At 34.6% G+C, this 12,936-nt stretch overlaps 1 protein-coding gene across 1 annotated transcript; it reads left to right on the top strand.

The window, feature by feature from the left end:
* Nucleotides 1-3,916: 3,916 nt before the first annotated feature.
* LOC119997271 (ERAD-associated E3 ubiquitin-protein ligase HRD1B) lies at nucleotides 3,917-11,387 on the top strand. Its single transcript, XM_038844171.1, has 8 exons — nucleotides 3,917-4,137; nucleotides 4,826-5,372; nucleotides 6,325-6,501; nucleotides 7,737-7,886; nucleotides 7,973-8,178; nucleotides 9,259-9,409; nucleotides 9,743-10,022; nucleotides 10,870-11,387. The coding sequence occupies exons 2-8, from the start codon at nucleotides 4,840-4,842 to the stop codon at nucleotides 10,966-10,968; spliced, it is 1,596 nt and encodes a 531-aa protein (XP_038700099.1). The 5' UTR covers nucleotides 3,917-4,137; nucleotides 4,826-4,839; the 3' UTR covers nucleotides 10,969-11,387.
* Nucleotides 11,388-12,936: the final 1,549 nt, after the last annotated feature.

Here is a 12,936-nt window from a genome sequence, read left to right as displayed (position 1 = left end):
TTTATTACAGGCTAAATGTTGGTTAAAACTCCCACTTCTAAAAACCGTCCATGATTGGTCTAACTGTTCATCATTAATGTATTTAGAGTACAAACTCTGACCTGTTATATAAATAGGTATCGTAGGGATTGTATAATATATTTTTTACCGTGACTTTTAATCTGTTTTATGCAATCCAATAATTTGTTACAATTTTCTTTGTAGGTTGAAGAAGAAAATGATGAGGATGAAAGAAATGATGTCTAGAAAGCCATCATCATGGAAAAATTGTTTACTCTTTTTATAATTCAGATGGTATTTTGAACGATCATTTCAATTATGCTAAATACATTTTCATTGTGGTAGTTAATGACTATTTGGGATACTATTGAAATGCTTCTAGTAGTAATGAATATTTGAGATGATGACTTTGTTAATGACCTTTTCATTGGATTGGAGATTATTTGTATGATATTGTTGTATTATTTGATTATTTATTTATGTGAGAGTGGAATGAAATGTATAATTTATAAAGCTTAAATATAAAATAAAATTGCAGAGAATTTTATAAAATAATATTACTAATTAAAAAATAATAATAATAATTTGCAGGTTAATAAAACTTTTACATAGGTTTTACAAACGTTGTGAAATAGTAGTATAAATGTTTCCCAAACTAATAATTTTTTGTAAAATTTTTATTAATCGTTGCATATGCTAACAATAACTGTTGCGAAAAAAAATAAAAGTTGTTGCGAAAAAATTTCTAAACCATTGCCTATTTATTAGAACGCAACATTTAAAAATTCATTGTCTTTGTGAATTTGCAATATTTTTTCAATTATTGCAAAATCTATATTTTACAACATTTTCAAACCTTTGCTCACTAGTATTGCCCAACATTTATTAGCCGTTGCAATTTACTACAACCTTGGCAACATTTATGCCAATGTTGCAAGTTATCACCATTTGCAATGGGTGTTAATTGTTGCGTAATAGTATCAAAACTGTTGCATGTGAAGTTAATTATAACATTTTATATGGACGTTGTGCAAACAACTATAACTGTTGCAGATATGATTTTGCAACATTGGAATCTACAACTGAATATTTAACCGTTGCGATATGATTAGGCAACAAATTTTCTATTAATTTGCAACACTTGTCAACCATTGCAAAACAACCCAAAATCTTGTAGTGGAGTGTCTTTGATTTGCATCCTTTACCACCAATTACTTATCACTTTGTAAGAATTTTGCTTTAGAGAAACGAAAAAAATTCACCCATCTGGATGCATTGTAAGGCCTGAGGGAGGATCCAAAACTCTTGAGGCATTGAGTGGGTTCCCAACCAAGATCTTCCAAGGGTAGTCATGTATTGCAAGAATTAAACAACAGTAAGTGAAAAATCCAAAATATCATATTCAAATATAGCAAGGTCTGGATAACCCGTACCTTAACAAAGGTGATGTATTAACCAATTAAATTCTCTTGAGAAGGGACACCACTTATCTACAAATAACTGTTAACCTCGTCTATTTGCAGCCAATCAGCCATCAAAGCAAATTAGTGACCAAAGAAAATGTCAAATTGAATCTAAAAGAGGAGTTTCACTTTTTAATTGACTACTTTTCAGGTGAAGTTGGAGATGCAAGCAATGATCAGTATAGATATCTCCATGCCATTTTTCTTCGTTGCATAAGGAATCAGAAAAACAAAAAGAAACCAAAAAATACACCAAACTCAAACGAATAAAGCATAAAAAATAACTGAAGAATTCAACCAAAGCCCGTTGTAATTACAATGAAATCAAACAACACATAATCAAACTAACCTCAACAAACGACGACACTAAAAAAATACCTCCGTCAAACGCACGTAGCCAACCACACCCACACAGATTGATCGCGAGAACACTGTAAAAAGGAAAGAAAAGAGATCAAACCACAAAGATTTCACTACGGACCTCAACAGAGACTAAATTAATCATACGTAAGATGACGAACACAACCACGAAGACGACGCGAATGAAGATCTTCCCCCGCACACACACCCGTGTTGAAGCTTCACAGACCAACAGAGGAAAAGACGTCGATCAGAAGCGAAGAAATAAGTGGAGAACAAAAAGCAACAAAGGAGTAGATGCATGAACCATTGGAAGGGGAAATTAAACTTACGCAGGAAGGGGAACATACCCATACTGAAATTTTAAAGACAAACATAGGAAAACCAAGTGCAAATGAGTGGAGATCGGAAGGAACCAAATGATAGAAGATTAGATGCATGAACCATCATAGATGAAAAGCAACACCCACAGAATATGAAAATGATTGTTTTGTCCACATCTGGTTTTGTCTTCATCCTCATGCAAAGAAGACTACAGACAACAACAAAACGACGTCGTTTTGCACCACAAATTCCTGAGAAAAAAAACCAATCACGCGAGTACCAAATACACGTCCGAATTCATCACAGAATCCCGTCTAAACTTCCGTTTTTAGAGTATATAATAGATATGTACCTCTTTAATTTATTATCATGACAATATGTGTCTCTCATAAAAACATATACTTCAAAAAAATATAACTCATATAGTATCCATAACTATAAACCTATACTAAAAATACAATAAATTTTTTAACATATAATACAAACTTTTCAATAATTGAGACACAAAATTGACAGGTATTTCAAAAAATAGCTGCATGTTTGTGATGAATGGGGTGTAAAATCGATTTTTATGCGTGTCAATACCGTCACCCCACGCAATATTATCAAAACATAAGAAATTAAAATAATTATAATTTTTTTATCAAATTTATGAATATGATTTTTTATTTTTATCATAATGTTAATAAGTAATACATAGAGAATCGAAAAAATTTCCTGGGAGCACCATACTAATTTCCGAGCTGGTTCCGTCCCTAAATGGGAAAAATATCAAGAAAGCCCCTGAACTATCAAAAAAAAGACCACTTGAAACACTAACCTTTTTTTCGTGTCAAACCACCCCTCACCTTTTAGTTATGGACCACTTTAGCCCTTTCTCAACTTTTCAGTCTTTATAGTGAGGCCGTGGCTGTTATGTAACGACATGTAACGACATGTGACATCTCCATTCCTACTCTCTTTTTTTTGATAAATCTGGGTAAGCCTTTTTTTACCAACGTCGATCTTCTTCGAGACCAAATCCTCCAACTCCAAAACCTTCCCCAACCCCATATAGTCGATTTGAGAGCAAAAGAATCGCCCACCCTATAAATTTTTCAGCGACCTTAAAGTTCTGGAGTGAAGCACCGCCGGCCCTTCTAAAGGAGTTTGCAAACACCAACCGAGTCCAATTTCTCCAAAATCTACCCAAAATCAAAACCTCGCCATGGTGGTTCAAATCCGATCTATGGTGGCAGCGGCAAGTTTGGTCAAATCTCCAGTCTGGATTCGCAACGGATAGATGACTTGTTGGTGCGGCAATGGTGCTTAACGCGTCATGGTGGTTCATCGATTTGGCTCAATTTGGGTATATCATCAGTGGCACATGCGGACGAGCTTGGTCTGGATTTTTGTTCAAAGCCTTTCATAATCTCTGCGGCTTTGTTAGGCTTGGTATGCATTTTTGATTTTTTTTACAAAAAATGATAAAAATATGTGGATTCTGCCATGGCTTGATGGTGGTGGCTGGGAGTGGAAATGGAAGAAGAGAGAGGGATTAGGTCTTTTATTTTTAATTTAAGTTTTTTTATTTTTTTAAAATGGCACGTCCTCACTATTTTAATGGAAAAATTGAGAAAGAACTAACGTGAATCACATATGTAAGGTGAGGGGTGGTTTGGAAAAGGTTAGGGGCTCAAATAATATTTGTTTTTATAGTTAAGAGGCTTTCCGGATACTTACTCCGTCCCTAAACGGTTAAGGTTAAGATGTATAATTGCGGAACTTATTGAAGACTTCAGCGCTGTACTATTGTTGGGGAGCCGGGTTCTACTTACGGGGATTACAAAGCCACAAGGACACCTGTCTTCTAGCTATTGGTTATGTTGACGCGTACTACTTGTGCATTTGCTGGCATCTATTGTGCGGCCTACTCTCTACGTTCCAAATCTCGCCCCGTACAATAGTAGACAACACCCACACCGACGAGGCTCTCTTTTTGCTGTTGAAGGTAATCCTTCTTCGTCAACAAAATATGATTGAATTTTAGGTTTAACTAACTGATTGATCAGTCGATTAGGTTCAGATTTAGTTTGTTCTTCATGATTCGACTGGTTCCTTTCGTTAGGTTCATCTTCACAAATTAATTTTATTCTCCGTGTTTTGTTTGGCTGCTAAGAGAACGACGCGAAATTAATAGAATTTAATCTAAGATTTGTGAACTTTTGGGCAATTCTTATAAACTGAACCAGAATCATTTTTGTGAATTCAATTTGTCTTTTGTTTGGCGGAGTTTTAGGGCTTATATTATTCCACGTGTTACCGGAAGAGTTTCGGTTCAATTTTCTTTATAGCTGATTTCATATCGTTTACCTCCTCAGGTTTCAAATTGAAATTCATTTGGTTACGGATGTAATTTATAGAATTGGACAAAGAATAGAGCCTGATTATGTTCTTTTTGCTGGTGTGGTAATATAACCTAAATGTTTGTACAGAACTTGGGGGTAGGAGGGTAGGATTTCATGCTACATTCGCTGAAAATGCAACGAAAATAGAGTTTGTTTAGCATTTTATTTATCCTCTTTTGATTTCTGGGAACTCAAAAAGAATGTTGGCTGATATTAGTTAAGTATTTATCTATAATGTAGTTTTTCAACATCAAGGTTAAAGCTTTTTCATTTCCTTGATGTTATGTCCAGAGCATAAAGTGAAGATGATGAGGCTGCGCACTTATGCGGGGCTCAGTTTCGTTGCAACTCTAGCAGTTATATATCATGCCTTCAGTAGTAGAGGACAGTTTTACCCAGCCACAGTTCATCTATCAACCTCCAAGATTAGTTTGGTGCTTCTACTCAATATGGGCCTGGTTGTAATGTGCATCTTGTGGCAATTAACCAAAAAAATATTTCTGGGATCTCTCCGGGAAGCTGAAGTTGAGAGGTTGAATGAGCAATCATGGAGAGAGGTCATGGAAATCCTCTTTGCCATCACTATCTTTCGGCAGGACTTTTCTGTGATGTTTCTTGCGATGGTCACAGCTCTTTTGTTTATTAAGGCATTGCATTGGTTGGCTCAGAAGCGGGTTGAGTACATTGAGACAACTCCTTCAGTTCCAATGCTATCGCATGTTCGGATTGTTTCTTTTATAGGCTTTCTTCTTCTTGTCGATAGTCTCTTTTTGTACAGTAATATCAAGTATTTGATGCAAACGAGGCAAGCTTCAGTGTCGCTCTTCTTCTCATTTGAGTAAGTTTCTTATGTTTTTGCTTCTTTCTTTTTCTTTTCTTTCCCCTGTAATGTTTTATCCTTTTACTATTCTTCTGGTTAGAACAAAGTATGTGTTTGTCATGTTTGCACCATCATCATAATTAGTTTTATTGGTGAGATCGTTTTTCTGATGGGTTTTGAATTTGATTTGCTTGTTTTAGTTTTACTGGTCTTGAATGTCATATTATATTAGAATTGTATGAATGCTGTATTATATGAGAAATAATAAGAAAGATCATATGTACTTCACAGTAAAAATTTGAGAAATAGATTAGTACATGTCGTACTTAAGTTCTCGGACCATTCCGATGAACACTTCTAACATTCTGATTGATTTTTATTTTAAAAGCCATTAATCAACATGTGATTGATTTGGTTGAAGCAACTTTTCAACTTCTATGGCCATAAAGATTGGTCTAACATGAGATGCTCACATCGATATTTATTCATATAATCATATCACTAAACATGTAAGGTTGCTTGATTTAAAAAGAGAAAAATTGTGTACAATTGATGTAAACCTAAAGCTTCAAGAAGCTGTTGGATGCATCTGATGCTTGCCAACAAGGAAATTATTGTTGTTTGCATGGAATAATGATTGCGTAGGTGCTGATTGTCGCATTCATGTAGCAGCAGTTTGGCTGTGAAAGAGTTGCCGATGGTAAACAGTTTGTCATATTCGAGTCTAAGTGAACACTTCAATACTTTTCAAAAAATTCAACCGAGATTGGATCATACATTTTTTTTTTCTCTTTAATGTTGCTTATCACGGTTCATTTGTTATAGAGCACATGAAAAACCCATGTACACAGGTTGACTCAGTTTACTTGTTTTCAATGATGGCCAAATGTAGTGATTGTGTGTAGTTTCTTAATGTTATGTTCTCATGCGTGCTTATCATTGCGGTAATAACTCCATCTTTGTCCTTCAGGTATATGATACTTGCAACAACAACAGTGTCAACATTCATTAAGTATGTTTTCTATGTGGGTGACATGCTGATGGATGGACAATGGGAAAAAAAGGCTGTCTACACCTTTTACTTGGAACTAATACGAGACTTGCTTCACTTGTCTCTGTACCTCTGCTTCTTCCTTGTGATTTTTATGTAAGAAATATATTCACTCTCAGTTCTCATTTATTTTGCGATTCACTTTTCAGTTTCAGATTTTTTATACTATGGATTTTATGATGGGTTGATAGGCAATGGATACTACCTGAAAATTCACGTTGGAAAATGATATTTGATAAAAATGAAAATTCAATACATGTCCACATCCTATTGACATCAATACTAGATACATCTGTAGAGAATATTCTAATTTATGATTGTGAGTGATAAGTAATGATTTTGGAGATTTGTTTCACTTTATGGGATTCAAATCTTCTAAGGCCTATTTTAACAAACATAAATTGAAGATCAACAAGATCAACTTGATGAATTTTCTTTAGTATTTTGACATTGATCAAGTTCCACTCTCAGGATTCCAATGATTTTTTTTTTCTCTAACAAGATTGAGGGACATCTCAAATGTAATTCATGTAAAAGAATTTGTTAAAGCCTATTTTAAGGAAGGGTTTAGTTATTCCTTCGTGGCTTAGTTTAAAAAGTTGGCTTATTTCCTCTTACTTTGCCTGTTATTAACTTATTATATCAAACATTTGGTGAGAGTGAAAGTTTAATAATTCCAGAAATTTATCTTGAATGATTGGAAATATCTTGTGTCTCATTTAGCATGACCATGAAGTAATGTTTGCTTTATTTTTGGATTTTTGTTCAGCATGCCATAAATGCATCTTAAATGCTATTTAGCTGCAGGTTGTCGAAATAAGTTTGTTCTTGTAAGATTGTTTCGGCGTGAGGAAAAAAGCTAGAGCTAGTGTGTCTTCTTTTTGCAGCTTTGACATGGAAGCATTTGCTTTCTCTCCTTTTCCACTAAATGCCTGATATTTATGCTATATGCTTTTTACTTTTGAGGAGGGTTGCTAAGCGTTTACAATGATATTCTTTGTTATTTATCAGAGTTTCTTTTCTATATTTTATAATCTTGTTATGGAGATGCACCCGGGTTGCAGTTGAGTTGGCTAAGGGTAAGTGTCTCCAGCTAGGAAACCTTGGTTTAGTCTTCATAGCAAGGAAAAAACAAACCAAAGATTTTACTGATGCTTGGGTTTAGGGGTTGCTTCAAGTGGCTGGGGTTTACTGATGCAAAGCACAGAGTTTACCTTGTTTCCAAAAAAAAAAATTGAGGAGATTTTCTGGCTACGTTTTCGTGTTTATGTGACTCATTCCACTAGAAAATTCCTTCTTCAATGGATTCAATATGTGTTGGGTTACTGCAGGAACTATGGTGTGCCTTTGCACCTGATAAGAGAGCTCTATGAGACATTTAGGAATTTCAAGATTCGTGTTGCTGATTACATTCGCTATAGGAAGATCACTTCAAATATGAATGATCGATTTCCAGATGCTTCTCCTGAAGAGCTTAATGCGTAAGTAGCGATCATGGGCTTGTGGGTAATATTGTATCAAATAATACTTCCTTGCTAACATTTTAATGTTCCTGATGGATGTCCAGAAGTGATGCAACCTGCATCATTTGCCGTGAAGAGATGACTACAGCCAAGAAATTAATTTGCGGGCATCTCTTTCATGTGCATTGCCTCCGGTCATGGCTAGAACGACAACATACTTGTCCTACATGTAGAGCCCTAGTTGTACCATCTGAAAATGGGACTAGCACATCCCGGGAGCAACAAGGATCCAGGTCAGATGGTCAACAAGGTAATGTCTTGAGTCTATCTTTAGTGGTTTCTGTTTAGTGTGTGTATAATATTTGATTCCATATGCAAATAACTGCATATCGTAATTTTTGTAATTGGTACCAATTTGGATGATAAATATTGGATAGTTTCACCTTCTTAGAGTCTCAACTGGCATTCCCTTTTCTTGAATCGCTTGACGTAGTTCCATTATTAATAGGAATTACCTCAGTAGCTATAGGAAAAATGCTAGATCTTTTACTTGCTTGTATGTTCTTTATTGTTAATTAATTGTATGCTTCTTTGGCATTTTGAAAACAAATCAATGTTTGGCCTTAAAATGTTTAAGATGGGGAGTTTTTCTGAAACTATTAACTATTTTACTGGGAATGATTTTTTTTCCTCTCGTTTGTATTTTTGAAGCATACTTAATAAAATTGTCTTCTGCTGGGCATTTACTGAAAATATTGATTCCTTTTAATATTTAAATATGGTTAGTGAAATCGTTGTAAAAACAAAATAAAGGCCAGAAGTGAATAAAATAGAGAAGAAAAATACGGGATTGAATTCTGATTCTAAGCTAGACTGCTACAAATTCCTTCTTTTAATATTGTAAACAATATATGTTGTGTATTGACAAATAATAATAATAATAAACCTAAGAGAGTTTTAGTATGAGAGGATAAAATGAGTATGAGAGGGAGAATAACATTAATCCTTGGGAATGCCTAGCCAGAAGGTAATGAAAATTAACTTGTGGAAAAATTTGCTGCTTCTATCAACTGATGAATGCCTTTTATTCCTGAATTCTCCTCGTGCATGAAGAAAAGTTGGAACAACTTGCTTTCTGGAAGATGGTCTACTACTACTTTTTTGTGTGTGTAACAAACAAAACCTTACTGTCTATATAAACCGGATTAATATTTACTATCAGGTTGGATTGTTGGACTTGGACTCAATATCATTTTTGTGGCTAGTAGAAGTTGCAGGATTCCATTTTTGGCAGCAACAGTAGTTGGTTTGAGATTGATTGTAAAGCTGACTTGATTTTTGCAAAATATACATATTATTTAGATTCGCTAACAGGTGTAACTCTTATCAGGGACAAGCACGGCAAGTTCAGGTGCCCAGGTATCGGCTGTTGGTTCGTCTGATAACTTGAGCCGGCATCAGGCCAGACTTCAAGCTGCTGCTGCGGCTGCATCAGTATATGAAAAATCTTATGTCTATCCTTCAGCAAACACACTAGTTTGGTAAGAGCTGCTATTTTAGTAAACATTAAGCTCCCTTTGATAAAATATTGTGTTTGAATAATTTATCATGGACTTGTTGAACTGCGATTGCGAAACAGACAAATGTCAGATTTTATTTTATTCGAAATTTATTCTTACCTGGCGGTTTCAAGGATTCGTTATATCTTTATTCATTTTAGTTCATTTATCTTATTCTTTGTTCTCATTTGTTGTACAAGTTTGTATCTATCCCCTTATTTTCTGTCCTGCCCAAGTCTGGCATTGTGGTCAGATCACTGTTTTCCTAGTTTGACTTGTGATCCCACCAAGTTCTGACAGTTCTCTTATTTGCAGGTCTCCTGGATATGCTATGTTTCCTAAGGCTAATAATTCGGATGATTCTACAAATAAGGAATCTAGTGGAGATCAACTTTCTGTTGGACAAAGCCAACAGTCCTTTAGAGTTTCTGGTGGACCTGTAAACATATCACTTCAACAATTTCCGTCCTTTGTTTTTGTCCCCTTTCAGACTCCTAGTAACAATTTATCTTTTGAAGAGAGGATGAGTAGCGACCCAAATATGCCAGGCTCTCCATTAGAAGCTCATAAAAAGTTATTGCAGTCCCAAATTGAGGTACTATTTCTGCAATGATCTTTTGATTTTTTTTTTCTTTTGCTCTTGAACTGTATATTTAGTTTGAATAATGGGTCAGAGTATCATTGTTAATTGTGGTCCTCTATGATATTAGTCATGCAGTGCCACTAGTTTTTTCTGCATATAGAATTAGATGCTGAGAATTTACCGTCTTAGTTATCTATAAATACGATAACATGGTAATGCTGCATATGAGTTAGATGGAAAGTATCAAGATGTATCAATGTAATTAGCATGTCTAAGTGTTCGTGCACATGCAAGGGATCTTAAATATGCATGCATTCGTGCCTGCATGTTTTATACTTCTGTACTTTGTACTTGCTTGCATGTATAGTTGACCAAAGTCATTGACCTGATGACTGGTATTTAATAATCTCACTGGTGGACGAAGCATAGGTCTTTTTATAAGTAAAATTAGTATCTACTCTTCCTACAGCATCTGTATTATTGATTACCTGGCATCATACTTAAAAAATTTATAGTCAGTATATCCATCATATGGAACTTTGTTTTGTATCCGTATCCATAAGTCTCAGGTTAAATAAGTGGAAGACAATTCTAGTATATTCTAAACTCTTGGAGCAAGAGAGCAAAAACATCGGAGCATTTTGTAGTGCTAATGTTGATTCAGCTGTTGGGTCCATTTGTTGGTTCTAAAAATTCGTTGACATGACAGGTTAAGTTGTGTTTTAGTAGCACCTTCTTATGTATTGCTCTATTTTTCATAAGGGATCTCCTGTTGCCCCAAATAATGGGTTTTTTTTTTTGGGTACTTCAGTTTTATCTTCCATATTTTTGTTGTCCAGACTAATTCTTTGTCGAACAGGTCCAACAGGTCCTGCAGAACCAACTCAAACTCTTAGAGAAGGCAAAAGCTGAGGAAAGCGTGCACATAGCAAAGGGAAAAGGTGTTGCCCCATCGTAATCTGTTTCTGACTGTTAATCATTTTGGGGATAAGACTGGCTGATATGTGATGATGCATACTTGCCCACACAAATTAGATTTACAGCATCAAATACTTCTAAAGACACCCATTGGAAAAAAAGTAAAACAGATTACCATATTAAGGACTAAGGTTAGCATTGCCACCAGTCCCCAGCTGCTCTCCTCTCTCCCTGTGATCTATCAATTTTCATTGCAGGACTACTAATTTGTGATGACATTGGTTTTTGCTTCAGTGTATGTGGGATGATTTTTGCTGTAATTCTCTTTTTCGTTTGTGGTGCCATTGAACTCATCTTGGTTGATGAGAAGATGTGTTAGGTCTAATCTATAGTTCGTCCCTGGAGAAACACAAGACATTCAATCATGCAAATTTATTGTGATGAGAAACTTCCATGTAATTCCTTCATAAGTCTCAATACTAGTTATGATTTCTTCATACATATCATTGATCATAGTAATATGACTAATTGAGAGGAGAAATTTTATTTGCACACCATTAAACTACTAAGTTTACACTATTTAGTTCAACCTTACAAGTTTACATACAAAATTTAATAAATTGACTAAATGCCCTTTGCTTGTAAAATATTATATAGGAAGTTATTAAATTTACACATGATAACCAAAACTCACAATTGTCCTTATCGATTTCAAGAATACCTAGACGACAACACCATCCGTTTTAACTCACCATCCTCGACCTAACATTCTGGCCACGAAGCACATCCAATAATCAGATTTTCTCAGAATATATAAAATTATTCTCTCTCTCATAATATATAACATTCCGATATGAGCATATTAAGAAAGATGGGGAACTGAAACTGTTGCTCATTTCCTTCGTCCGCACACGAACTCTGTGTTGTTGAGAGAAGTCGTGAAAGAGTTGATGACGACTAGCTTTCTCTTCTACTGTTGTTAAATAGAGGTACCATTATGATTCATTGTCAACTAAATAGTTGATCAATTTATTTTGGGTCCTGTAGAAAGCTTGGTATTGTTCATGCGAACATTTTTACAAATAGTATATGCTCGCTCCAATATCAATAGAAATGCAAGGAATCAACATCGTGAGATCAGCGCCATGGATTCTTTCGATATTGTTCGATCATATCTTAGTTGTGTAGATTTAGTATTTTCTAATTCAATATGTTAATACATATTAATTTTTTATTTTTAGTAAATGATTTATATGTTATTCTAAAGAGGGATATATATGTAAAAGTAAAAAAATTTAAAAATGGTGTAAACTTGGTAGTTTGATGGTGTGCAACTAAAATTTCTCTTAATTGATATTCGTCTCTTAAATAGTATCTGTAAACTAATGCAAGTAACTAAAATGGAGACCTAAGAGAGGAGATTTGAGCAAAACAGTGATGCATCATAATCTATTATGGATATGTAAAATGGGACGTTACCTTGAGAGATTCACTATTACAATCTCTAAACAAATATAAATATAATATTACTCTGTTATCTCTCTTTTCTTGTATATAGGTACAATAGTGATTCTCATTCATTCATCAAGCATCCTATGAGTTTTTAATAATTTAATTAAATAGCTTAGTGAAGTCATACTATTATATATACATCTCTTACGCATTTCCACACTTTAATTGAAGTTTTATCAATGTCCCATGACTTGACCCCTTTTCATTGTTCTTAAGGCTTCCTTCACTTTTATCATCCTAATACGTCCTTACATGCTGAGGATCCCTATTCTAAGAAGAGATATAGAGATTTTTGATGTTCCCTCAGTGACAGCCATTAAGCAACTCATTGAAATAACTTCTCCAGCTCTTGTTAATTTATACATCATTCACAAAACTCTATCATCTATATCTTTGATACATTTTACACGATTTAGGTCCATATTTATAGGTTAGCTTTATTTATAGGTTAGCTTAAGCTAACCTATAAATATCTCTCTCTCTTTTTATCGAACTT

Source organism: Tripterygium wilfordii, chromosome 4, assembly GCF_013401445.1.
Source record: "Tripterygium wilfordii isolate XIE 37 chromosome 4, ASM1340144v1, whole genome shotgun sequence".
NCBI classification, from domain to species: domain Eukaryota; kingdom Viridiplantae; phylum Streptophyta; class Magnoliopsida; order Celastrales; family Celastraceae; genus Tripterygium; species Tripterygium wilfordii.
Note: the sequence above shows the minus strand (reverse complement) of the source record. Positions and strands in the feature narration are given on the sequence as shown.

Bases quoted from the DNA above. Each gene is read 5' to 3' on its own strand.
- LOC119997271 (XM_038844171.1), top strand. From the start codon at position 4,840: ATGATGAGGCTGCGCACTTATGCGGGGCTCAGTTTCGTTGCAACTCTA. The intron at 6,502-7,736 runs GTAAGAAATATA...GGGTTACTGCAG, and splicing joins TTCTTCCTTGTGATTTTTAT to GAACTATGGTGTGCCTTTGC. The intron at 10,023-10,869 runs GTACTATTTCTG...TTTGTCGAACAG, and splicing joins TATTGCAGTCCCAAATTGAG to GTCCAACAGGTCCTGCAGAA.